This window comes from Rhinatrema bivittatum, chromosome 12 (assembly GCF_901001135.1).
Source record: "Rhinatrema bivittatum chromosome 12, aRhiBiv1.1, whole genome shotgun sequence".
Taxonomy (NCBI): domain Eukaryota; kingdom Metazoa; phylum Chordata; class Amphibia; order Gymnophiona; family Rhinatrematidae; genus Rhinatrema; species Rhinatrema bivittatum.
The window spans coordinates 58,005,940-58,031,722 of NC_042626.1; the positions used below are offsets into that span (position 1 = coordinate 58,005,940).

The 25,783-nt window shown below is 45.1% G+C and overlaps 2 protein-coding genes across 5 annotated transcripts in view; one reads left to right on the plus strand and one right to left on the minus strand.

The window, feature by feature from the left end:
- EFTUD2 (elongation factor Tu GTP binding domain containing 2) overlaps window positions 1-21,353 on the minus strand; it is a 93,753-nt gene extending 72,400 nt beyond the window's left edge. Inside the window, exons 1-4 of one of the 3 annotated variants that reach the window (XM_029572912.1) lie at window positions 21,207-21,353; window positions 18,247-18,362; window positions 10,246-10,417; window positions 3,100-3,178 (exon numbers count right to left, since the gene is read on the minus strand). In XM_029572912.1, the coding sequence (XP_029428772.1) occupies window positions 3,100-3,178; window positions 10,246-10,417; window positions 18,247-18,351 (356 nt within the window). In that variant the 5' untranslated portion in view covers window positions 18,352-18,362; window positions 21,207-21,353. Of the gene's footprint in view, window positions 1-3,099; window positions 3,179-10,245; window positions 10,418-18,246; window positions 18,363-21,131 lie in introns of all 3 variants that reach the window. The other 2 variants (XM_029572913.1, XM_029572914.1) reach the window with 2 other exon arrangements.
- Window positions 20,513-25,042, plus strand: CCDC103 (coiled-coil domain containing 103). Of its 2 annotated transcripts, none has more exons than XM_029572915.1 (4): window positions 20,513-20,646; window positions 22,746-22,896; window positions 23,548-23,680; window positions 24,036-25,042. In XM_029572915.1, exons 2-4 carry the CDS (start codon window positions 22,754-22,756, stop codon window positions 24,534-24,536), a joined length of 777 nt encoding a protein of 258 aa, XP_029428775.1. In that variant the 5' UTR covers window positions 20,513-20,646; window positions 22,746-22,753; the 3' UTR covers window positions 24,537-25,042. The 2 variants fall into 2 exon arrangements, with proteins under 2 accessions (XP_029428775.1, XP_029428776.1); XM_029572916.1 differs by lacking the exon at window positions 20,513-20,646 and adding an exon at window positions 21,810-21,846.
- Window positions 25,043-25,783: the final 741 nt, after the last annotated feature.

Genomic DNA, 25,783 nt, shown 5'->3' on the forward strand with positions numbered 1-25,783 from the left:
TCCAAATCTAATACCTGCAACTATCGGTTGACAGTTTTACACCAAAAATATTTTGAATTTGGTAACAAAGCTGGCCTCGAGATAAAAGGCAAATTCTCTCAAAACTATGTTGTCAAAATTAGATATACCTGGGAATTATATTACCATTCGTAATGAGATTACAGACTGTTTTAACCAATTTTATAAGGAGTTATATATAGTCAATCTTCTCTATCAGAATCTTTGATCTTATCTGTTGGGTATTGACCTACCTAATCCACCTGAAGAGTTCCAAATTAAGAAAAACAAGGAGATAAGTGAATTTGAGGTATAGGAAATGAAAAGGAAAGGAAGTGGTCGGACCACAAAGTCCCAACATCACCGGATCAATGGACCCCCATCCGGGATTCCTACTGTGGAGCCTCGATGCCTAACTCCCCCAGAATCGCGAGGATAAGTGGGTCCAGCTCATCCTTTCTAAAAAGGCATACCACTTTTGGGTTGTCCCCCTCAACAATACGGGAGCTGCAGAGAGAATCCTGCTGCTGGTCTGCATCCCAGTCTACCCCCAGCGAAGGCTTGGATGGCAGGATCTGATCATCTTGGTCAGAAGCCTCTGAGGAAGAATCAGTGTCCGTATGGGACGACCTCCCCCCCACCCGACTGTAAGGGGCACTTCAGCTTTGAGGACCCAGCGCCCTCCCGAGGTTTGGACCGCTTCCGAGAACTTGAAATTGGCACCTCAAAAGAAGATTTATCTCCCCCATGCTTTTTTACTGACTTCCTGGCCTTAAAGGCCTTATGGAGTAGCAAGATAAACTTGGAGGAAAAGGAGGACGAAGGAGGAGGAGTCTGAAGCCCCCCTCGGGGCTCTCCTCTGTTGCTCCTGAGCCATGCCCCCTCCCCCCGGGGGCCATTTGCTGCGGGGATAATGAAGGCGGGAGAATCCCCTCCCCCGCTGCGGCTAGTGTTGCTGCCCTGATGGTACTCAAAATGGCTTCCGTCGCGTCTCCCGAGCCCCGTAGAACCTTTCCGGGTGCTTAAACACCGTCCCCAGCGGCTGAGGAAGTTCCCTCCCCCCGGGGAGACAAGATGAGCAGAGGCCGTCGCATGAAACTCGCGCACACGTGCGCCGATCCACACACCCGACAAACTGTCTTTTGCAGCATTGCTGAGGGAAGAAAAAAAGCATAAAAATCTCGGGGAAAGTCAGAAAAACGGCGGCAAAAGTCAGGCAGCGGTGAACAGCCCAGTAGCAAGGGAAGGGAGAGTCCGAGTAAGAAAAATTAGACGCTTTTTTCCTTTTAAACTTGCCCAGCAGTTCTCTATGGGTCCTGGTCCTCCTGGGGTGAGTGAGCCGGGCTCCCCAGTATCACCCCCAGTGCTGTTTAGACTCGGCAATAGGGCCCTCTACCTATTGCCGAGTTAGAAACCTATGGGAGAGTCTCGGGCTTTATTGAATATTGCTGTACTTCTGAATTCTACTCTACGCCTTACAATGCTATATACCTTTAAATGGGCTATGGAGAGTGTGAAATATCTTGGAGTTTATATTGGTTGGGATACTGAGTAGCTGTTACAACTTAATTATAAAACGCTGATCACCATCACCTTTAATGAACTGGACATTTGGGAGAGATTTAACTTATTTTGGCTAGGTAGAACTGCAGCGGTTAAAATGAATGCATTACCTAGATTTTGTTACCTGTTTCAGATCTTGCTTCTGGCATTGTTTTAAAAAATTATCAAAAGAAAATCTTCAGCTTTATCTGGAGATGTAGGCCTCCCGGAGTGTCCAGGACTGTACTATTTCAAACTAAACCCAGAGGGGGTCCTAGGAGTACTGAATTTGAAAACAATTCTACCTGATCTCTCAATTAAAAGGTAATCATGGATTGGCACAGAATTAAGGAACCTAAAACAATGGGTTATAATAGAACAGGCTTTGACTGGGACTTCCCCCCTTAAATATTTAATTTGGTTGCCTAGGAAGTCATGATTTCCAATTTAGACAGTTTCTCCACTCACTTAAAGTTGTGGTTATGGTTGACCTGGAAATATCGCCTAGTCAGGGACGGACACTATTTTCACAGTTCTTCGAGCGCTCTTGGCTGATTTTAGAAGAAACATTTTGCAATTGCTACATTGGGTCAGATGTGGGAGACACAAGGATTATGTTCCTTCGCTTCACTACAACCTATTTTTTCATTAGCTGAGAGAGAGAAATGTCTTTATCTTCAACTAAAGCATTATATTAATACTACCTAAAGCTAAAAAATTATTAAGGGGAAAGACCTTAATGGAAAGTTATTGTGATGGAGCAGACATTATAAAAGGGGATGATTTCTAAACTTTATTCTAGGATTGACAACAGCCCCTAAGCCATATCAGGGCATGGGAGAGGGATTTGAGAGAGTCATTGGATGAGACGACACGAGGCAACTGTTTATCTGAGAACAGGGAAAAGTAATTTCTTCTTGGCTGGTAGAAAATGGATATAAGATGCTATTTCACTGGTATCTCACACCTGAATGTCTGCCAAACTCGGACCACTGTTGACATAGATGTGGAGGGATGAGTACTTTTCTGCATATATGGTGGGACTGCTCCTTATTTTTTAATTTTTAGGATGAGGTGTTAAAATTGGTCAAGGAGATAGCCAAAGATTTCTTGAAAGATTGCAAAATATTTCTTTTGGGACTACCAGTTCCCTGATCCTCTAATTTACAGTTTTTGTCATCCTAGATTGTTTTGGCAATGCTGCCTGGTGGAAAAGACCAAACACGCCGTAAGATGATTCATAATATGGGGAGGTTAACAGCGGTTAAAAAAAAAAAAAAAGAGTTAAATCTGAAAAGATCTGGAAACTGTATTAAGTATGGTTAACTGCTTAAGCATGGTCCCTTTTGTTTTGTTTGTTCAAACGGGAGAGGAGGGCGAGGTAGGATTATAGATGGGAAATAGGAGGAAAAGTAAACTATGGATGAAAAAGTGATGTTTTGGTTGAAATGTTTACTGAAATACTGTTGAGTTTGTGCACTCATTTTGTTATGGACCCGACATCAGCTTTAATAAATATCTGAATGGAAAAAAAACCCCTCCCCCCCCCATAATACTCACTCCATCTCATACACTGTGGCAGGCAAACCCTGCTCCATCAGAGAGAACTTCTTGGTCTTTACAGGTTTAATAATTGGCTCTAAAATAGAAAAGAAATCCACATTGCAGCTGAAAATGTAGTTGTCAATATTCAGATAGTTCAGATTGCAAAGTCAGATAGAAAAACTTTATCCAGCAAACTTTGGAGGTATATTCAATAGTGCAGTCGCACTGCTGAATAGAGCCAGTTATCAAAGTTAGCCGGTTAACTACAGCCGGCTAACTTTAGGACAGCTCTTTGGCCAGAGCAGACTTAGTCTAGTCTGAATATTTGAGTTAGTCAGTTAATTTAGCTTGCTAACTCCTCCTCCCAGTTATACCTCCAAAATACCCCTAACTTATCTGGCTAAATATTCATCTAGCTGACTTAACTTCTGAGTTTGCCAGCAAAATGCTTTTAAATTTGGACCTCCATATGCTTAGTTACTGCTATATCTTAAAAAGAGAAGTCCTCCTAACTCAATCTTTAGATTCCAGAGCAGTACATGTAATGGGCTACGAGATTTCAGCCAAATTATTATTAATTCTCTAGGGTTTATTTTAACTGTTATGGTCAGCAAGCATCTCCCACATCATGGGCAGATAAGCACAAACAAATGCACAACTAACCATTCCAATTATTCAAAGTCAGGGGTTTTTTTTGGCATGGGAATAATGCTGGCCATGAATTGGTTTGTATTTCTAACCACAACAGTTTCCACTCGCTTACAAGTGAATTTTCTAAGTAGTTACACATGTAAATATAACATACTTTTGTAGCAATATAAGCAAGTTTGCTTACTGTAAACAGTGTTTCCGTAGAGAACAGGGTGAATTAGCCATGCTGTCTAGGAGCGTCGACACAACTCGGAAGTAGGCAGAGTTTCTCTCAGGTAATTACAGAGTTTTAACTCTGTGCGATTGCGCGGTCATCTTCCCGCGGGAATCCGTTTTCTCTCCTTTGTAACCAAGCGAAGTGTATGGTAATTAAGGGTAGCGTAGTCATGGACTGTCTAGGGAGGTGGGAGGGATCGCATGGCTAATTCATCCTGCTATCTACGGAAACACCGTTTACGGTAAGCAAACTTGCTTTTTCCCGTCAATAGCAGGGCTGAATTAGCCATGCAGGCTAGGAGTCTCAAGCTCCCGGGTTGAGTCCCTATAGTATATATATGGAGGTCTGGACTACAACCCTTAAGCTGAGTAGACAGTCCTAAGTAATGGTAAGATTTGACAAGACTGCTGTATCTAGTTTTGCGTTTGTAGAAGCTTGCTTGTCAATGCAGTAGTGTGACATGAAGGTATGAAGAGAAGACCAAGTTGCTGCTTTGCAAATGTCTATTAATGGTACTTTTCATAAATGGGCAACTGAGGTTGCCATGGCACGTATTTGGTGCGCTTTTGGTTTGCTGTTAAGCTTGGCAGAACGTTTATTGTAACAGAATTCTAGGCAATGGTACAACCAGTTCGCTATGGTTCTTTTAGAAACCGGTTATCCTGGATTGTTTGGATTGAAGGAAAGGAATAACTGAGATGGTCTGGATGGAGAGTGGGTTCTCCGCTTGTAATAAGCCAAAGCTCTTTTGCAGTTCAATGAGTGCAGGAGGTTGTCCCTGTCATTAAGATGCTGCTTTGGTTTGAAGATGAGTAATGTAATTGTTTGATTGATATGAAACGGCGTAACGACCTTTGGAAGGAAAGAAGGGTGAGGCCTCATAGTGACCTTGTCGTGGTAGAATTCCAAATAAGGAGAATAGTGAACTAAGGCTTGCAGCTCACTAACTCTCCGTGCAGACGTAATTGCTACAAGGAATACTATCTTCCAGGTCAGATATTTTATGTGGAAGGAATCGAAAGGTTCAAAGGGAAGAACCATGAGTTGCTCTAACACAACATTCAGGTCCCATGGTATGGGTGGTTTTGTCGATGGTGGTATTAAATGTAGCATGCCTCGCATGAATCTCGAGATGAGAAGATGATTAGAAATAGGAAGACCTACATAGCAGTGATGATAGGCTGCAATGGCGCTGATGTGTTCACGAACAGAAGTGTACACTAAACCGGAAAGATAGAGCATATGGAGGTATTCCAGCAGTTGGGTTGCTGTGGATGAGAAAGGGTTTAGTTGTCGTGGTGCACACCAGTCCATATATCAGCGCCATTTCCCTGCATAGTTACGTCTAGTAGAGGGTTTTCTTGAGGCAATCAGTACGTCCTCTACATACAAAGGAAGGCCCAAGTGGGTTAATACACTCCTTTCAATCTCCATGCTATCAGATGGAGGGATTTGTGCATTGGATGGAGGAGTGTGTCTCCCTCCTGAGTCAAGAGACGTGGATGATTTTCCAGTGGAATTGGCTGGCATATGGAGAGACGCATGAGATTCGCATACCAAGGTTGTCTTGGCCATGCTGAAGCTATTAGGATCAAGTCTGCTATGTCTTGGATGCATTTCTGGATCGTTCTGGAGATTAGCGGAATGGTGGAATAGGCGTACAGTGGACCCCTTGTCCAAGAAATGAGGAAGGCATCTGGGGCGTATCGAAGTTTGCTTGGGTAAATTGAGCAAAACGTCTCCATTTGTCGATTGTACTGTGTGGCGAAGAGGTCAACTGTTGGGAAGCCCCAGCACTGGAAGATCGTCAGGGCTACATCCCGATTTAGGGTCCACTCGTGTGGATGGAAAATTCTGCTTAGGTGATCCGCCGTGACATTGTCCAGTCCTGGCAGGTAAGTAGCCTGAAATGTAATTTTGTTTGCTGTCGTCCAACGCAGTATTCTAAGAGCTTCTCAACAGAATGTCCATGAACCGGACCCTCCTTCCTGGTTTATGTAGAACATTGTGACCTGGTTGTCTGTGTATACCATGAGGCTTTTCCCTTGGACCTGTGGAGAGAAGGTCTGTAAAGCTTTCCAGATCGCTCGAAGTTCCAGGAGGTTGACTTGGTGTATATATTCTGTGGGAGACCATCACCTTGGGTTTTTAAGTCTAACAGATGGGCTCCCCAACCTTTCTGGGATGCATCCATCGTAAGGGTTAGCTGATGTGGAGGCAGTCGAAAAGGGGCTCCCGAGGATAGGTTGAAGGGAGACATCCACCACTGAATGCCCGTACACATTTGTTTGGTGATCCGTATTTTGGAGGAGAGAGATTGCAGAAACTGTGACTATTGATTCTTTAGGCCCCATTGCAGGCGTCGCAGTGTAGCCTCGTGAAGGGAACAACACGGAAAGCCGCTGCCATGTGGCCCAGGAGCTGAAGGACTCGGCATGCGGAGGTTTGCATTTGATTGTGCAACTTCCAAGCCAAGGAAGTAAGTGTGAATTCTGTCTTGTGGAAGGTATGTTCTCACCTCCAAGGTGTTGAGGAGCGCTCCAATGAATTGCAGTGTTTGGGTCGGTTGCAGATTCGATTTTTTGTAATTTATCAGGAACCCCAATGACTGGAGACAATTTATAGTCTGGGTCGTGTGAGCTTGAAGGGTTGCAGGATCCGAAGCCACCAGTAACCAGTCGTCCAGGTAGGGAAAAATTTGGATTGACAATTTTCTGAGGTGAGCCGCCACCACCACCATTAAACATTTTGTGAAAACTCTCAGGACTGAAGAGAGGCCAAAGGGTAGGACTTTGTATTGGTAGTGCTCTTCAGAGCCTTAAAGCAAAGGTATCGCCACAAGGAAGCTTGCAAGGGTATATGGGAGTATGCATCCTTCAGATCTATGGAACACAGCCAGTCATTGGGTTGCAGGAGAGGTAGAATATTCTTGAGAGAGGTCATTTTGAATTTTTCTTTCTGAATGTATTTGTTGAAGTTCCATAAGTCCAGGATCGGAAGAAGACCTCCGGATTTTTTTGGAATGAGAAAATAATGGGAATAGAACCCCTGATTTCTCTGCGATGGAAGAAGCTTGTGAATGAATTTTTGAATGCACAGATTGTTTATTTCTTCTTGAAGATACGCAGATTAGGATGATGTTCCTCTGAGACGAGGAACGTAAGGTATGTTTGGAGGGACGATGAAATTTAGACGATAACCTTCTTTGATGATATTCACCAACGATCTGTACTGCTTGCTGTCCAATTGGCACAGAAGTGTTGTAATGACCACCGATGAATAGTGGTGAGGGCGGCTCGGGATAGCTCAAAAAGCCTGCTTCTGAGGGGCAGCGGTTACTTGTTTTTGTGGAGGCGGTTGACGAGGACGCCCACGAGACTGCTGAGGTTGGGAGTGATATCATTGCTGAGGATAAGTTTGTGGACAATAAGTTTGGTAGGGCCTGAAAGCTGTCCTCGGGTACAACCACCTTCTATAGGTAGGAAAATATTTCCTATATGAGGAATGAGAATCTGTGGGTGTTGTGAGCGCTAGCACCACAGTATTTTGTTCTTTTAAATGCGCAACGGTTTCTGCAAATTTATCCCCAAATAAGTTGTCTCCCATACATTGTATATCAGTCAACTTATCGTGGACATCCTCTCTAATAGAGCTAGCTCTCAACCAAGCGATTCTACGTGCTGCTTTGGCTGTTGTAGATGAGTGTGAAGAACATTCGAATGACTCATATACTGATTGCAGTAAATGTCTGAGTCCCTCCTCCATGTCTGTGAAAGGTTGTGGTAGAGAGTTATCAGGGGCTAGAAAGAGAGGACGTAACTTTTGCAGATTTTCAAACAAATACTGAATCATATAAAATTAATGGTGTTGAATCCATGTGGTGAGCATGGAGGAATGATAAACTTTACGTCCAAAATCATCCATGGATTTATGTTCTTTCCCTGGTGGAGAGTTGGCATGTAGTTTAGACTGCTTTGCCTTAGAGAGAGCGGATTCCACTACAATAGAATTGTGAGGCAATTGCCCTGATTCCTAGATAGTGGAATTGCGCATCCTATATTTTAAGTCAGTTTTTCTGGATACAGGTCCCTTGGAGAATGTTTTTTCCCACATCTTATGTAAAACAGAGTTTAAAACTTCGTGTGGGGGCATAGCTGTGGGTTCTGGCGGCATATTACAAATTTTTAGAATGCCCAGAACCTCCGACCTGGGGTCTGGAATTTTTCCAGTTTCGACATTTAAGAGGTGTCCCACCTTCTCTATAAACTTTGAATAGGTTAGGTCTTCAGGTGGGGAGTAGGGCTCTGGAAGGAAGACCTTCTGGAGGGTCAGAAGGCATGCCCGTAGATGAACTGGGCAAAGACATTGATCATTCAGAGAGTGGACTATCTGGATGTGCTGGTGTCGGAGGCACATCAGGTGGAACTGGTTGTGAGGGACCAGGTGAAGCCGGCGCTGAAGATGGAGTCACAGGCCGTGGATAAGCAGATTGTAAATCCTGGAAAAATGTGTTTAACGTTTGAGAGATCTGAAGCATTGCCTTAGAGGCGAGATTGGCCTGCGATGGAAGTGGTGTTTGAGGAAGAATCGGTAGAAGAGGTTCCACAGGTGGTACCGAGGGTTTTTTGGTCTTCTGCGGAGTTGGTTCTAATGGAGGGGACCGTAGTCCACTATGAGTTGGTGATTCTCCACTTGAGAGCGACATACCACTGGGTGAAGGAGCTCTGGATGAATCAGAGCCAGAAAAAAGTTAAACTTCTACATCTAAATCCACATCTTGATGTGGCGCAATAGAAAGAAACGGCACTTGAAGAATGTGTTTAGTTTTCTGTGTGCTCTTTCAAGGTTGACTTCCACTTGGAGGAAGTATTAATTGTGAGGAAGGTGTTTTAGATTGTAGTTCCTTCTGGGATTGCATTTTCCCTTGTGTGCTATGGCACGCCAGTGCGCTGATGTGCTGTGATGTTTTGGCGCATCGTGCTTCGTTGCATCTGCGCCGACTGCTTTCGATGCTTAGACGGGATAGGCATCGATGCGTCATGCTTCAGGCGCTTCGAGTCAATTGACTTTTTCTTTGACGCATGGGGGATGGCGGGAACAGAGCCCTGAATCCCGGCAGCCTCATGAGAGGTAAAACCTCGACCCCTTTGAACGGCACTGGGCGCTTTCCAAACCTGGCCTATTTGTCTCCCGGCTCCAGTGACGCAGCTCTTTTGGATGGCTTTTTCGGTGTCTTCTCCGGTCCCGAAGAAGACTGAGTGGCGTGCGCTCTCAAACACGCGATGTGCTCCGCGCATTGCCTCTGGACCCAGGGAACATCCTACTACAGTCCCTGCATGAGGCCTGGTCGTGCTCTGGGCCCACACAGATGTAATAATAATTATGTCCATCTGTTATGGACATAATTTTTCCACATTGGCAGTACTTAAACCCGGAGGGTTTAGGCACCATACTGCCAAAAAAGGTGTCGATTGAAAAAGACGAAAAAAAAAAAAAAATCGCAAACATTTCCGATGAGGACAGAGAGAGAGAAACCCCGCGTGCTATCGGCTCTCGGAAAAAAAATAGACTGAGGAGAGAAAACGGATTAGCGCAGGAAGACGACCGTGCAGTCGCACACAGTTAAAACTCTAACTACCTGAGAGAAACTCCGCCTACTTCCCGGTCGCATCAACGCTCCCAGACAGCATGGCTAATTCAGCCCTGCTATCAACTGGAAATCAAAAGCATTAAGTGCAATTAATACAAGTAAAACAAACTGACAATTCAATGGCATGTATTGAAGCAATTTTTAGAAGTCCACTTACAAGGCTAAAGTGCATATACAGGTGTAAAACCCAGAGTGTAAATGCTTTTGAAAAGCAGGCCCTTTAGACTGTAAGCTCTTTTAGGTAGGCACCTGCCTTGTTCCATAAACTGGTTTTATTTGCTTCCTGTATGTGCCATTTGCATTTAGTCTACTTCACTCCCCCGCCCCCCAAATACAGTGATGGCCCTTAAAGTAGCACTAAATAAACTTACTTTTATCGTCAGCATCTGCTTTTAATTTTATTTCCAACGTGATCTTTAGCCATCCGCAGACTGTGTAACAAGACTCCTTAAATCCTTCCACTTAGCTTCCTCATTTCCAGTCTTTTTACTCACACTTCTGCTTAGGTCCCTAAAGCCCCGACAAACATTCTCCATGCAAACCACTCAGAGAATCTTTTTATAACTGAGCCACACTGCCAGCTTCCCTTAGGGTTTCCATTTACTTTCTCCCCCCGTTTCCTAACCAGGTGATGGGTGGTTACCAGTTAGAGGCTGTGTGTCCTCTTCTTGAACAATAGTCTCTACTTCAGGCCCATAAACTTCTTCTGCCGTAGGGTAATACTTCTTGTCCTCATGCAACACTACCTCCATGCCATGGTGATCGTCGTCGTGATCTCCCATATAGTCGTCATCGTCGTCATCATCGTCGTCCATCTAAAGTCAACACAATCTATTTAGCGGAGGCCAGTGCAAGAGGGGAGCTCATCTGACACTTAGCAATTACATAACATCGACCTAAGCACAGTTTCATCTGTAATAACTTCTTCACCTTGCTGTCCCCCTCTTTATTAGTTTTCCCTTCAGAATGTGAAGGTTACCAAGATGCACATCATTTCACAGTGGCTCTTATTTTTATTTTGTAACCATACGGCTCTTCAACCTGTTTTGTTTATGGTGTGTAAACAAACCAACCAAAAAAAAAAAAGAACCTCTCTAATGCACATGTTTTTATTCCCTACTGGGATTGTGATTTGCAATTCTTTTTATTGACTTTGCAATACATACAAGCATCTTAGGTGTATCTGTGTACAGCTGCATATTCGTGCTGGCACTTACACTTTGAAACTTATCTGCTGATGTTAGGATAGAAAAGAATTATCTTGTTTAAGATCTGGTGGGTTTTTTTGGAAGAAGGTGATCGGATTTCTCTAATTTCTTTTGAAGTATGATGAATATGGAGTATAAGCTGGTTTGTATAGTCTGAGGGGATTGGTTTCATTTTATTTATTTATTTATTTAGAAATAACTCTTCCCTGGATGAAAGAGTAACATTTATGATGTTTGTAAGGATTCTTTTGTGTGATAACTGCATGTTTACTGCTGTAAATCACTTTGATATCTCAAGTTGAGAATGCAGTTAAGAAGATTAATTGGATCTTACCTACTGATTTTCTTTTTTTTTTGAGTCCCACCAGACCAGTCCAGACAAATGGGGTTTTTTTCCCCTACTAGCAGATTGAGTCAGAGAAGAAACGCTTTTCTTAACTGTTGGTACTTAACTTACAGTGCCACCTTCAGTCTCTCAGTAAATCCACGGCCAAGATAAAACCAAACCACATCCTTATTCTCAAGCAGGAGAAACAGACCATTGGCAACACCAAATGTAGAAGTGATACCCTCTCCAACAACACTGACAATGTGCATATTCACTTAGGAGAGCAGTCTTCTGAGAACAAAGGGTGAGATTCTGGACTGGTCTGGTGAGACTCAAGGAGAGAATAAAAAATTAGCAGGCAAGAACCAACTTTTCCATCCTTAATGTCTCCCAGACTAGTGCAAATGACAGAATGTACCCACGCTTCCCTAAACTGGGCAGACAACTGAAAGGCCCGCTTGCAACACATTCTCACCAAACACCTTGGTGTCCAAAGCCCAAACATCCAGCCTATGATGTTTAGAAAATGTGTGCTAAGATGATCATGTCACCGCCTTACAAATCTCTTGCAGTGAAACTGCCACTCAGCCCAAGATGCTGCTTGAGCCCTAGCAGAATGAGCTCAAAGACCCACAGATACCTGTAGATCTTTACAAATGTAAGCAGAAGATATTGCCTCCTTAATTTATCTAGTAATGATTGCCTTTGAAGCCGCTTTCTCCTTGTTGCGACCACTGAATAACAGATGATCAGAAGTACGAAATGAATTTATAACTTTCTGATCTCAGTAGTGTTCGACGCACCTCAAGACATGCAGCTCCTAAGAGTGGGCAGAAATAATCAATAAAGTTGCCAGCCACCAAAAACATTGCTTTCAGGGTAAGATCTTTCACAGACACTCTCCTTTTAGGTTCAAAAGGGGGCTTACACAAAGCTTGACTAAATTAAGACTTCATGGTGGTACTACACAGTGAACCGGAAGCTGCAAATGCTTCACCCCCTAAGAAACCTCACCCCATTCGGATGCAAGGACACAGAACACTCATGCATTTTCACTCTCTAACAAGAGAAAGCAGCCACATGCATCTTAAGAAAGTTTAAGGTAAACCCTTCTGCAAAGCTTTCTGTGGAAAGGAAAGAATCACCAGAATTGAATCCTGACTCCAAGATTCAAACACCTTCCAAATGCACACAAGAAGTTGAAGACTTTCTAGCTTGTAACTTCCTCCGAAAAGCCCTTTACTCTCAACCTTCTTCTTTCAAAAGCTGGGCTGTAAGTCAAAAGTGATTCACCCGATTCAAGAAAAAAAAAAAAATAGGACCCTAATGCAAAAGATCGGGACTATGACTGAGCCATAAGGACCCATCTATCTTGAGATTTACCAAGTCCGCAAACCATGGATATCCGGGCCATTCCAGATCAGAATCACTCTTCCTTGATGCCTTTCTATTCACCTCTTCCCACAGAGTTCGGGGAAGCTCGGCGTCATCGAGTGAGGGGCTCCCTGCAGTACCTGTTCATCCTGCTGTTGTCACTTTAGATTCCCGCTGGGAACAGACAGTCGGCTTCGGGAACTCACTGCTTGGTCCTCAAAACTAGCTATCCTTTCTACTATCACCTTGGTGAAGGTACGTAGAGCCGTCGTAGCCAAAGGGAAGGGCTTGAAACTGAAAATGTTCCCTTAGGATCATGAGCCTCAGGAATCTCTGGTGCTTCGGCCTGATGACTATGTGCAGATACGCCTCAGTCATGGTGAGTGATGCCAAGAACTTTCCCTTCTGTATCACCACTATGACGACCTCAGAGTTGGATCTCAGTGTTTCCACTGCGGAAACAGGGAACTTTGAGAGCCACATTTACCTTCTTTAAATCCATAATCTCTTGAATTGGATACAAGAGGGGAAAAAATAGTATGCTTAAGTTAAAATTGACCTCTGGCCAACAAACTCAGCAAAACATCACTGAAAAAAAGGAAAAAAAAAATCAGAGCAGCTTTTGTTGCGGCTCTCAATCAGATGTAATTTCTCCCTCTTCTACAGGTGAAAAAGCCAATTCTCTGTCAGAATCCTCCGATGTCTTATGCTCTCCATCCCCTTGAACATTACCAGGGACAGCCTCCTTGCGGTGTTTGCCGACATGTCTGACAAATGGGTAGGTCAAGCATGCGATCCCTACCTAGTAGGTTGCTTCACCTTCACTGGGCGCCCCTGCCAAAAGGTCTGCAGGCCCTGAAAACATTCCACCTAGGAGATGCAGGATGGATCTAACCCGGAGCCCATGTGTCCAACCTTGCTCTCCCCAACTTCTCTCTTGGGGAGGCTTCTGATCTCAGGAATAAGGGAGAAGAACTGACCGTTGCCTCGCCTCCCCCTCCAGAAACACCATAGGCTGAGGGGATATTCCAACATGGGTGAAAGCTGTAGTAATCAAATTGCTTTAGCATCTAAATAGCGCTGACAGAAATGGAGAGTGAGGGAGGACTGAATTTCTATCAGATGGCAAGCCTCACAGATAGCAAGGCGCTTGGACCTGTTCGTCCCCAGTGCCAAGCTCTCCTGAACTTTGGCTCTAGGCAGCCTCCTGCACACATACCAATGCCACCCCTGCAGGACACACGCAGATAGGTACTCAAGACTAGGTCGTAGTTGTACACACACACACAGTACCCACGCAAAGCCGTGCACCAGTCTAGGTCGCGGCCTTTCGCGCACAAGTGCCCGCGCAAATACGCACTCAAGTCTAGATCGCAGACATACGTGCTGAAATCTAGGCTGCGGCCTTACACGCACAGGCCCCCGCACATGCAATCGTCACGCAGCGAAAATCTGCGCATGAGCCTATGCACACGGGAAAAGAAAGAATTACTGCGGCAGCCTATCATGTGGCTAAGCAAAGCCTGCCTGAACCTTCAGCGCATTTAGTTCCGGATTTGTTCAAAATCCTACACCAAAAATCACTGAATACCTGAAGAGCTTCTCAATAGCTCAGGCCTCTTAACCAGCTGAGAATCCATGGAGACTGCGCTGAGAGCCAGCATCCCCCGCTGCTTGTTCCACTAAATAAGCTTTGCACATAAGCAAATTAAAATCGGTAGACGACCTCTACCAGAATCAGAGACTCCTCCTAGGTGCAAGTGCCTCTCTGCATCTCCACTGGACAGAACCGACTGTGCTAGCTGAAGAGGGGAACCCCCTGCTTCTCCCTCTGACATTGCTAGGGAATTGAAAATGGCTGCGATTTCCGCGCTGATGGGAAAAGCCTCAGTGCTAGAACCTGTCACCTGCGAGGCTCGTTCTACCGGTGCGGCCATGCTCGATGCAGACTCTCGAATGCCATACCGCTTTTGCTGCATGCCCACGCTATTCTTCCCCGCACCTACAGCACCACCAGCACCTCAATGGCAAGCAGGGGAACAGTCCCTCAGCGCTGCGGAGCCAACTTCTGGTCTCCTCCGCAGGCAGAGAAGTTGCTGAAAATCTACACTGCTGAGGGCCCCGAGATACTAAGGTAGCTCCCCCCCCCCCCCCCCCCACCAGAACCCATCTGCTGCACAGATTCCTCTACCTAGTTACTTTTTTTTTTTTTGACTGAGAATAAATAAAGATATAAAAACCAATACTTTCCTTTAGTGCAGAGGTTCCAGTTCCAGGAGCGCAGGCCACATGGCAGATCAGAAAAGAGCCAGACCACTGGCTATATCAGTCTCCTTTTGCCAAACTTTAGCAACCCAGCCCGTAGAAAAGGGCTACCTCCCTGCTCCACTGGGCTTGCAGTGCAGAACCTTCAGCAGGTTCCCCTGCTGTCTCATGGGGGATGAGGGATGTGGTCCACCAGATTTCCACCCCACAGATCTTAGGAACGAGCTAACAGAATAGTCACCAACCCCCTGCTCGTTCGTCTCAAACCCAGAGGGAAGGGCCCCAACCAGGACCTCGCAACCCCCTGGAAGGATCCAGAAATTCTCGTGTCTTTGAATCTTCTTTTTTCTCTCTCTCTCTCTCCAGACTGCAGGTTTCACACCATTTACCAGCTGGTGGAGACAAAGAAATACTGAGAGACTGCAGGTGGCACACTGGGTTATGTACGGTGTCAGTGAAACTTTTTCTGTCTCCATCTGCTGGCAAAGAGGAGTCTGGACTGATCTGGGTACACACAGGGATCTTATGTCCTTAGGGTTATAGCTTAGCCCTGGCCCTACCAATCTTTAATCTGTACTCAAGAGCATCCCATTCCTTAAAAATCAGGGCCTTAACCATTCTAAGAAATGGAAAGACTCTAGCAGGACTCTCCCCCCACATCCCTTCAAAATGAGAGCCTCCCCTTCATAATCCGATTCTGCTTTATAAAGGGCAATTCCTCATTTATTTATTTTTTTTAAGGTATTCCTTCCTTAGGGTCATCTCCTTCACCCTCTTTATGTCCTCATCTCCTGGAAGACCTTCCGGGGCCTCTTCCCCTCCAAATATCCTCCTCAGAACCTCCAGATTCCAAAACCCAAACCGGATCAGACTCCAGCCGTCTCTTTATTGGTTGGGATGGGACCACAGTACCCCCCTAAAGAAGTCTCTTTCAAATGCAATCCCTTAGCACCAGTGCCCTTCTTAACCAAAAAGGCTTTGGGGCAGATTTTTAAAAGATACGCGAGCGCGTACTTTTGTTCGCGCACCAGGCGCGAACAAAAGTACGCTGGATTTTACAAGATACGCGCGTATCTTATAAAATCCGGGGGTCGGCGCACGCAAGGGGGTGCACATTTGTGCAACCTGCGCGCGCCGAGCCCCAGCGCGAGCTGCATGTTCCCTCCGAGGCCGCTCCGATTTCGGAGCGGCCTCGGAGGGAACTTTTCTCCACCCTCCCCCCACCTTCCCCCCACTTCCCCTACCTAACCCACCCCCTCGGCCCTATCTAAACCCCCCCCCTTACCTTTGTTGGCAAAGTTACACCTGCTTTAGCAGGCGTAACTTTGCGCGCGTCGCCGGCAGCCCCGCTCCGTCCTCCGGCCCCGGGGGCTGGTCCGGAGGCCTCAACCACGCCCCCGGGCCGGTGCCACGCCCCCGGGCCCGCCCCCAAAATGCCACATCGTTTCGGGGACGCCCCGGACACGCCCCCTCCCCGCCCCTTTTCAAAAGCCCCGGGACTTACGCGCGTCCCCGGGCTTTACGCGCGCCGGCGGCCTATGCAAAATAGGCGTGCCGGTGCGCGCGGGGCCTTTTAAAATCCGCCCCTTTGTGCATAAGCAGCATAAGCCCTGGTAAAAAGGGCTCCTCAGACTCAGAATCCTCCTCAGAGAGAGCTCCTCAGCAACACTAGGGCTGCCATACTGAGCACACATGCCCCCTCCCATGGAAAACAAGAGTGGGTGCTCTGCTTTCCCACCCCGGGTTCACCTGAACTATGGGAGAAAAAAAAAACAAAACATGGCTGCCATCCCCATGCTGCCACCATCCCTGGAAATGGCTGCCTCAGTATTGCAGGGCTGCTGCTTTTTTCCTATGGGCTTTTCCACTCAGTGACAAAAGAAGTGGCTCTCAATCTGCCCTCACAGTTGCTCACAGAAGCCATGCACAACTCGGAGGCCTGTAATTTCACTCAATCACCACACGCTAAGCACTGCTTCCTGCACTCCATGGAAGCAGCTAGGTTTGCAGCGCTGCACTAAAGAAAATTACTGGCAACCTTCTGCGGGTGTTCAGTCTCCCTCTCCATGCACTGAAGGCCTGCACTGTGAGCTGAGCACCCCCTGCAACCGGGACTCCAAGGCAATCCCTGATTTGCAGGCCATCCCCCTCACTGCTTCTTTTTCTTTTTAAATTCTTAATGGGCCAAGTTCCCCCAGGACATAAAGATACCCCCAAAAAAGAATGCAATACTTCCCTCTGTGGAGTCTTTTACTGAGGACCAGGAGAAACAGCCAGAGAAAAGGAAAGAGGGAGAAGATGCTAGGGAATAAAGGACCCAGCACCACTGGATATCAAACCCTTCTCAAGCACAGGGCACAAGCCACACCGAGGATCACCAGTCCCCTGCACGACCCTACTTTATCTGGGGGATAGCCCCAGACCAGGACTTCACACCCTTGGGAGCAATTTCTCACCAAAGTCCGACTGCAGGTTAGACATCTCTGCCATCTGCTGGAGACTGAAAGTACTGAGAAGCTGCAAGTGGCATAGTAAGTTAAGTACCAACAATGCAGTAAAGCTTTTCTTCCGTCTCCATCTGCTGGTAAGGGAGAAAAACCCATTTCTCTAGACTGGTTTGGAAAAATAAACATAACATGCATCACATTGGGGAAAACCCTGATAAGGCATGCCAACCTCTGTCTAAATTGCAAAACAACTTTTTATAAAAAAACCACCACCGAGCAGTGGCTCGGTGGTGGTTCTGCACTCTGCCATGCAGAAGGCCCTCGGTTCAATTCCCAGATTGGGAAGCCTGTATCCCAGGTCAGCTGCAAGTAGTCAGTCATCATTAAGCCAGATTTGGAACCCAAGACTCTTGCATGGCTACAATGACCAGACTGGAAGAATGGGAAGGGGGGGGGGGTGTTTATTAAAATAGGAGAGAAATCCCCAGGTAGTTGTGGATGAAAGCTCAAAGCACCACAATCTCTGCACTGAGTTTAAGCGAGTAGGAAGAAAAAAAAAAAAGGAGAAAAATTATCAGGTTCCCCCACTTTCATAAAAATATATTCATGAAGTCTCTTAAAGTTGAAAGCAAATCTCAACTTTCTTTAGTCTCATATACATTAACCACCAAGAAATCTGTCAGAATGGCTTGGGGAATTCTGACTTCACTGCTTTAACCCTTCACTGCTTTGATACCCTTTGTTATATGTAAACCGATCTGATATGAAATTTTTTCATGAAGGTCGGTATAGAAAAGTAATAAATAAATAAATAACCAAATATAGATGATGATGGCACTTGAATAAACACATAATGAACTGATAATCTTGAAATGCTGTCAATATTAATAAGGATGTGAAAATCTTAAATAAAAATGGAAGTGGAAGAAATACAGATTAGAAGTCCCTCCATGCCATTAAGTGCTGTCAAATAAAATAAAAATAATAAAAAAAAAAAGCTGAGACCCAGTTACCACAATTACCTCATCACCATCTTTGTCACCTCTTCCCATTTCATCATCGTCATCATCAGAGTCAAGCTCTGGTCCAATGTAATTACCAAACTCGTCATATAGGTCCGTGTCCATGGTGAAAAATCCTGAGGGAGGAAAACAGGAGAAATTCCTTCAGAACCAAAAGAGCCATCATCCTGATTTTCTTACAACAAATCTTAGCTATATATTTTAAAATTTGTTGACACAGAAGGTCAGGCTAAGACAAACACCTTGTTTCCAGCTAATTACCTAAGGCACAGGCAGATCAAATGGTTTGCCTAAGGCATGTCCTGATCCTATCACCTTGCTACATAGCTTGAATTACATGGGTACTAATACATTTGTAGCACCAGAGAGAGGGAAGACCATGAAAGCAGAAAGGGGAAAGAAGTAGAAAGACAGATCACTTGAGACTCTGCCCCATTATCCAGCTATAGGTTTCCTGGTCATTCTTGGAGTTATTGAATTTACATCCTCCCTGCCACATTTTCTAACATGCGCGCAGGCGTAAATTTGTGCGCGCAACCCGGCGCGCACAAATCTACGCCTGATTTTATAACATGTGCATGCACAGCCGCATGCATGTTATAAAATCCGGGGTCAGCGCGCAAGAGGGTACACACTTGTGCACGCCGAGCCCTAGGGGAGCCCTGATGGCTTTCCCCGTTCCCGCCAAGGCCGCTCCGAAATCAGAGCGGCCTCGGAGGGAACTTTCCTTCCGCTTCCCCCATCTAACCCCCCCCCCACCTCCTTTGTTATCTTAGTTACTTCTGCCTCTGGCAGGCATAACTTGCGCATGCCGGCCGGCTGTCGGCATGCGATGGCCTCAGTCCCGCCCCCGGACTGGCACCCTGCCCAAAGCCCCGGGACATGCGTCACCGAGCCTATGCAAAATAGGCTCGGCACGCGCAGGGGCACTTTCTCGGGTTATGCGCATAAGTTACACCCGTAACCCTTTGAAAATCTGTCCCTCTGTGTATTGTAGGAATTGTAATCTTCCTGCCTCTAGTTAAAAATCAACACTCGTAGCCAGAAAAAGAAAGCCTGTGTGGCCCAAAGAAGAAATGTGCTGTCATTGTGAGCTGTGTTGGGCCAAAGGCAAGGAGACAGGTGGCAGCGTGAATGTTGTGATTGCACAGGGCCCAAGAGAAGGAAGTGGGATTATTAAATTTGGTGCCACACTGGCAGACACTGAATAAAGAGGTAGGATCAGCATTTGTGCTACAAAGCTGTTAGTCTTCAAAGGATCTCTCAATACATGCTTCATATTGATTCCAATGTTACTGAAGACAATTTATGCAGGCTCTCTTAATTTCAATGTGTTGTGACTGGGAATCCAAAACCTGTTTGGCCATGACCTGGAAGAGACATGATCTGTCCTTGGTAACCCACTGTTGATAGAATTCCAAACAGCACAGATAGCTATCCATGACAGCCTTGCTCTTACTGCCAGCACTTGATCACCAGCTGCTACCTCCTCCATGCTCCACATCTCAGAGCAATCCTACACAGCTAACCTGCATCCCTAAAAGATAGGGGGAAGGAGGAAGGATCAGGTTAGATCCTCCGCACAGGCCCAACTCTGAAAGAGATTCCGTGCCTTAGGCAAAGCCTCATTCTACTTTCGTCAAACCCAGAATGAGGAGCTCAGGGATGAAAGGGGGGGGGCATAATAAAAAAAACTTTGAGGTTCATTCCAAGGTATGTATAAAACACATTTGGAGACACTGAGGCTGATGCCATATCACCCGATTTAATATTTAAATCAGCTGCCGCAGTAAAAAGGAGGTGTTAGGGGAAACTGTGCACCCCTAGCGCTTCCTTGGCAGCGGGTGCCCAGGAGAGGTCCCTTTTCCTAACCTGATTGCGGGAACACTTTATTATTTTTTTTTTTAAATTGTTCTCCTTTTTGTTCCTCCGACTTAATATCACCACGATATTAAGTTGGAGGAAGTACAGAAAGGCAGCATTTTCTACTTTTCTGTACAATTTTTGAGCAGCCCAAAAAGTAACACCTGCTCCAGGCAGGTATTAATTTCTGAGGGTAAAAATATGCAAGTAGAGCACACTTTTTTTTTTTTTTGCACTGGGGAGAATAGTTAATAGCCTCATCAACATGAATTTACATGTGATAAGCACTATTAGCTTTATGGGGGCAGGGATTGGATGTGCATTTTGGACATGCTAAGGGGTTGTGGATGCACATCCAAAACACGTGTCCAACCACAGGTTAACCAGTGCGCTTGGCTGAGCACACTTTATTGCATCGGTTTGATTGTCCCTGAAGAGGAGAGTAAACAGTACTATAGCAGGATGACATACAGGGCCTTAGGACTGCTGCTGAAAAGGATCTGAACTTTGACTTGAGCAGAGTCAAGCGAAAACCAGGTGAGATGTGGAGTGAGGGTCATATTGAAATGAGACTGCTGGAGACGTTGAGAATGAGAGGTTGAGAGAGACAAGAAACCCCTGGGGACAAAAGATTGTGGGGTTTACAGTTTCATTACTGTTACTATGGGATTTTGAATGTTTGTGTGTATGACTTGATAGATCCTTGTTGCTGTCACATGGGCCCCGAGGAGGAGGAAGAGGTGAATGCTGCTGCTGCTGCTAGGTTCAGGTTGGAAACAGAGTGAGTGCGTGTGGTGGACATGCGAGAGAGAGAGAAGTATATGTCACATAGGGGGTGAATATGAGTGAGCATGTGAGAATGCGAGTGTGAGAATTAACATGGAGTTTTAGTGGGCATACCGTCTGCGCCCGATGTTACCCTACTACCCCCTCTAATCCATGACAATCTCAAATCAAAAGTCCCTAGGTATGGTTGCCACTTCACACAAGTCAAGCCTGACGTAACGTCTCCCTTTAGATACCGGGTTCATCTAGTGCGTGATGAAGAAACACATTCGCCGGTTTCACCTGGGGGCGATTGAAGGTGTCTTCCTCACCTTAAGCCGCGCTCTCCGTTTTTCGTCGCACCTTCAGTTGAAACAAATCGTGACTCCCCACGGGCAGACACATGAACAACCCTGGGAGCGCGACACCGGAGAGACAGGACCCATGCCAGACGCCGATAAAACGTTAGGGCGTAGGGGCAGCCCACCGCCACCGCCTAAACGACACAATTCGTTGCATCCTATTAAAAAAAAAATCATATGCAACAGAGTCCACGGAAAGAAAAAAACTCTTCAAGTAGCGCAAACAGAAACGCTATGTAACCTTTATTGTTCAAACTGTCGTCTGTAATTTTGAAACCGGCATTTGCAAAGACTTCTAATTGGGGGCGGGGATGGGGCTTCTGTCCTTCCCTGAATTCCGAAACTAGTGATAGTTTGTATTTTTAGCGTTACCTTCCTGCTATTAAAGGAAGTTACTTTTCCCCGTTTGTTCTACATTTCTAGCAGTTTTAATCTCTTATTTGTAAATAATACATTTGTTTTTAAATAAATAAAAGGCCAGAAAGCAGATGATTAACGTGAAGCATAGAATCGCTCTTATTGGCAGGCATGCTGATGACGCGCATAGGCTTGGGGCAGTTGCTATGGAGACGCGTTCCCTGCCGCCCATGAGCCATAGGACTCGCGCGAGGTTGGATTGAAGCGGGTTTATTGTAATAGCGGGTGTTTCATTCCTATTTCCTTTAATAAATTAAATTCCTTTAGGGCGTGTGCGCTAGCGATTAGAATCCTTGGATCTGTGAGTCGGAAGCAGATCTTGGAACGGAGTTGCCTTTCTGTTGCTCGGGCGGATCTATGCCTGGTTTTAGTTCATTGCAGGCATGGTTTTCATTTGCCTAAGAAAAGCTGACTAAGAAAAGACAAGTCCATACGTGCAGTTGCCATTTCAACCGCCCTACATCCCAGATCAACCAAATAGGCTGATCCATAGAAATATGGCGGCTGAAAAAGGCCGTATGGTCGATCTAGTCTGTCCATCTGTCCAATTAATTTAACTTCATAATTCTCATCACTTCCTTAGAGATCCCCTATATTCCATGCTTTCTTGAATTCAGATACCGTTTTTGGCTCTACCACTTCCACTAGGAGGCTTTTCCACCCTCTAAAAAAATATTTCCTTTCAACCTCATCTCATGACCCTTCGTTCTAGAGCCTCCTTTCCATTCAAAAGGGCTCCTGCCTTTGCCCCATTGCATGCATGGGTTTGACATTCTGAGTTTTTCATTCTTTTCCCTAAAAAAATTCAGAATGAGATATCCATGCATTAGAGGCAGGGTAGAGACTGGATTGGATCAGCCTGTCTAGTTAATCTGGGATGAAATGGATACCCTAAATGGGGTAAAACCAGGACAGATAAACCTGACCAAAAAAAGAAATAGGGACAATTGATAACCCTACTGGAAGCTTGAGTTCCAGTTAAGGATAGTGTAGTCTCAAGTCTGGAGGTCTTTGGAACAGCCATCTGATGATAAGAGACTTCTATTGTATTGCCTTTCCTGCTGATCATCATTGTTTTGATGTTTCCCATAGGATTTGACATGGAAGAATCTGAAACCATTGATTTTTCTGCCCTGGAGCATGAACTACAATCTGCTCTGGCTGCTGATGAAAAGTACCAAAGGGAAAATGATGCCAAATTCCGTGCAGTCCACCAAAAGGTGGCATCCTATGAAGAATTCAGGTCTGCGGGCATTCTTTTCATTTTCTATGTTTGCAGCATTAAGTCAGTGGTTTTCAGACTTTTTTCCACAGGACCCCAGTAGAAAAAAACAAATCCCTCTCCTGACCCTATGTGCATATTCCCTAGCCCACATTGCTCACTTTCACACACACACACACACACATCCACCCACAGTATCCACTGCTCTCTTTCACCACCCCCTTCTTCCCCAGCCCCCAGTAATCGTTCTTACTATCTCTCCCTCCAGGGCTTATTCTCATCACCTTCTCCCCCAGCCCCATCACTCAGTGTGTTTGATGCTCCCGCTCCATGCAGCTCATTCACTTTAAGCTACACGGTGCTTGTACTCAGAGACTTTTCAGCCCTCATCATTAGAACAGTGTTAAGAATATGGGTACAGCATGGCTCAGGAAGTTTGAACCACAGAATCGAGAATCCCAGGAGTACAGGCACTGCATGGCTCAGTCACTTTGTAAAGGGGTTTGCAATCCAGAGGGTCTTTCTTTTGCTGTAAATCTACTATGTTATTATGTATAAAGTTTACAGGGAAAAGTGATTTACTCAAGGATCATACAAGGAACTATTCATTGTCAGCTTTGTTGAAGTGCTGCTTATAAACAGGATTTCTCTTCTCTGGCTTTCTATGTGCAGGGATATTGTGCTGGCATCACACCTGAAGCCTTTGGAAAGAAAGGACAAGCTGGGGGAAAAGAGGAATCAGCCATGGAATTCCTGTGCAACCCCTGTTAACTGCCAGCAGGACTCCAGTTTAGAAATAGTACAGGTATGAGTAAAACTACTTGAATTATGATTATCTCTCCAAAGTTAGTTGGATAAGTTTAGCTGGCTAACTTTGTAGTCCAGTCAATGACTGAATATGGACCTCTTTGATTTTAAAGTTCACTGTGAGACTTAAATACTTTAGAAATGTTTTAACTAAAATAATTTCTTTTTGTTAGGCTCTTTATATTAAATTTAAAGAACACCAATTATTAGGTGTCTGACAAAGGTATAGCAGACTATGCAGTTTGCCATGGACAGAACTTCTGGATTTTAGTGGCTGGGAGTACCATAGAGGCAAAGTATCAAAAATGAGAATAATATAATATATAAACTTTTATGTTTATTTATAATTCTAGGGCTCATCTGGAGAACCCAAAACCTCAGCAGAATTTAACAGAGACTGGCGAAGATACTTTAGCAATGGGCGAGAAAAGTATCAATTCTTGCTGCGACTTGGAGGCAAGAATCTAGGCAGGATCTTTCGGGTGGACCTTGGTTTTGGACTCCTTGGTGAATTCATTCTTGTGCTTGCTGAGAATTTTCGAAGTGAGGATTATGACTCTGTGCTTCAGATCTTACGGAGCTTTGCCCAGACCCGTCGCTTCAGCCTGAACCTGGATCTCCTAAGCACGGCTGAGAAGGAGAGCTGCGGGGATTTGTTTGAGAAACTGCAGAACACAGATTTAGCTCAGGGCACAGGTGACCTGTCCAGCACTGGAGATGAAGCTGAGCCAGATAGGGAACTGGCAGGGCATGAGGTGCGAGAAGATGCCCAGAGATCTGAGGACACAACACAGACAAGGGACAACTGTGTAAACTCGCTGAAGGAATTGATGGTACTTTACCAAGTCAAATGAAAGACGAAAGAAATGGCTCTCCATTTTTCATTGGGTGTTTTTAATTATTTATGCATTTGATATATACATTCCAAGAATATATCTTGCTGAGCAGAGTGATCTGAGTAGAACATGACACCAGAAAATGAGTGTGAAACTTTAATACAAAGAGGAAAAGGATAAGAAACCCCTCCAATATAGTGGAGAGTGAAGCATTCTTATGTTCTTATTCATAAAACTAAGGGAAAAGAGGTTTAACCAGAGCCCAGTTAAAATGGAAAGGAGTACTAAGGCTCTGGCTAACACAATGTCTAATCCTTTTCCAGAATAACGATTATCCCTCATGGGGGCAAACATTGGAGAAACATCCAGGATCCAAAACATTTTTAACAGAACATTTAATAGAAATTTCAGAAAAACAAAAACAAAGCACCTATCTATAAAATTCTAGGATACAAAAATAACAATTGGCTCCTTTTCTTGTAAGTGGTTTTTGCTACATCAGGAAAAATTATAACCTTAAAGTTCACAAATGATTCTTTGTGGTTTTTTTTTTCAAATTGTAATTTTATTGAAAACAGCAATAGTATATAGTACAAAAAGCTATGAACAAAACAGCCTGTCTCAACTTTAAACACAATGCCGTGCAGAAACCAGCACACAGGATGATACAGAACGGTACGCGTTTTTGACACGCTATTATTACCCCTTATACTATAAGGGGTAATAGCGCATGGAAAACGTGCGGCCAACCCCCCCCTCCCCCGAAACTAATAGCGCTCATCACATGCAAATGTATGTTGATGAACCTATTAGTCACCCGCAATACAGAAAATAAAATGTGTGGCCAAGCCGCACATTTTATTCTCAGAAATTAACGCCTGCCTTGGGCAGGCGTTAATTTCAGATGGCACCAGGCAAGTGTACAGAAAAGCAGAAAAAACTGCTTTCCTGTACTCCCTCGGACTTAATATCATAGCGATATTAAGTTGGAGGCCCCAAAAATTAAAAAAAAAAAAAAAAATCTGCCCGTGGCCTGCGGGTTGGAAAACGGACACTCAACTTTGCCGGCGTCCGTTTTCCGAACCCATAGCTGTCAGCGGGTTTGAAAACCAACGCCAGTAAAATTAAGCGTCGGCTGTCAGACCCGCTGACAGCTGCCGCTTCCGCCAATGAGGAGGTGCTAGGGACGCACTAGTGTCCCTAGCGCCTCCTTATTAGCACAGGCCCTAATTTAAATAAAGAATCGCGTGCCCAGGAGAGATGCC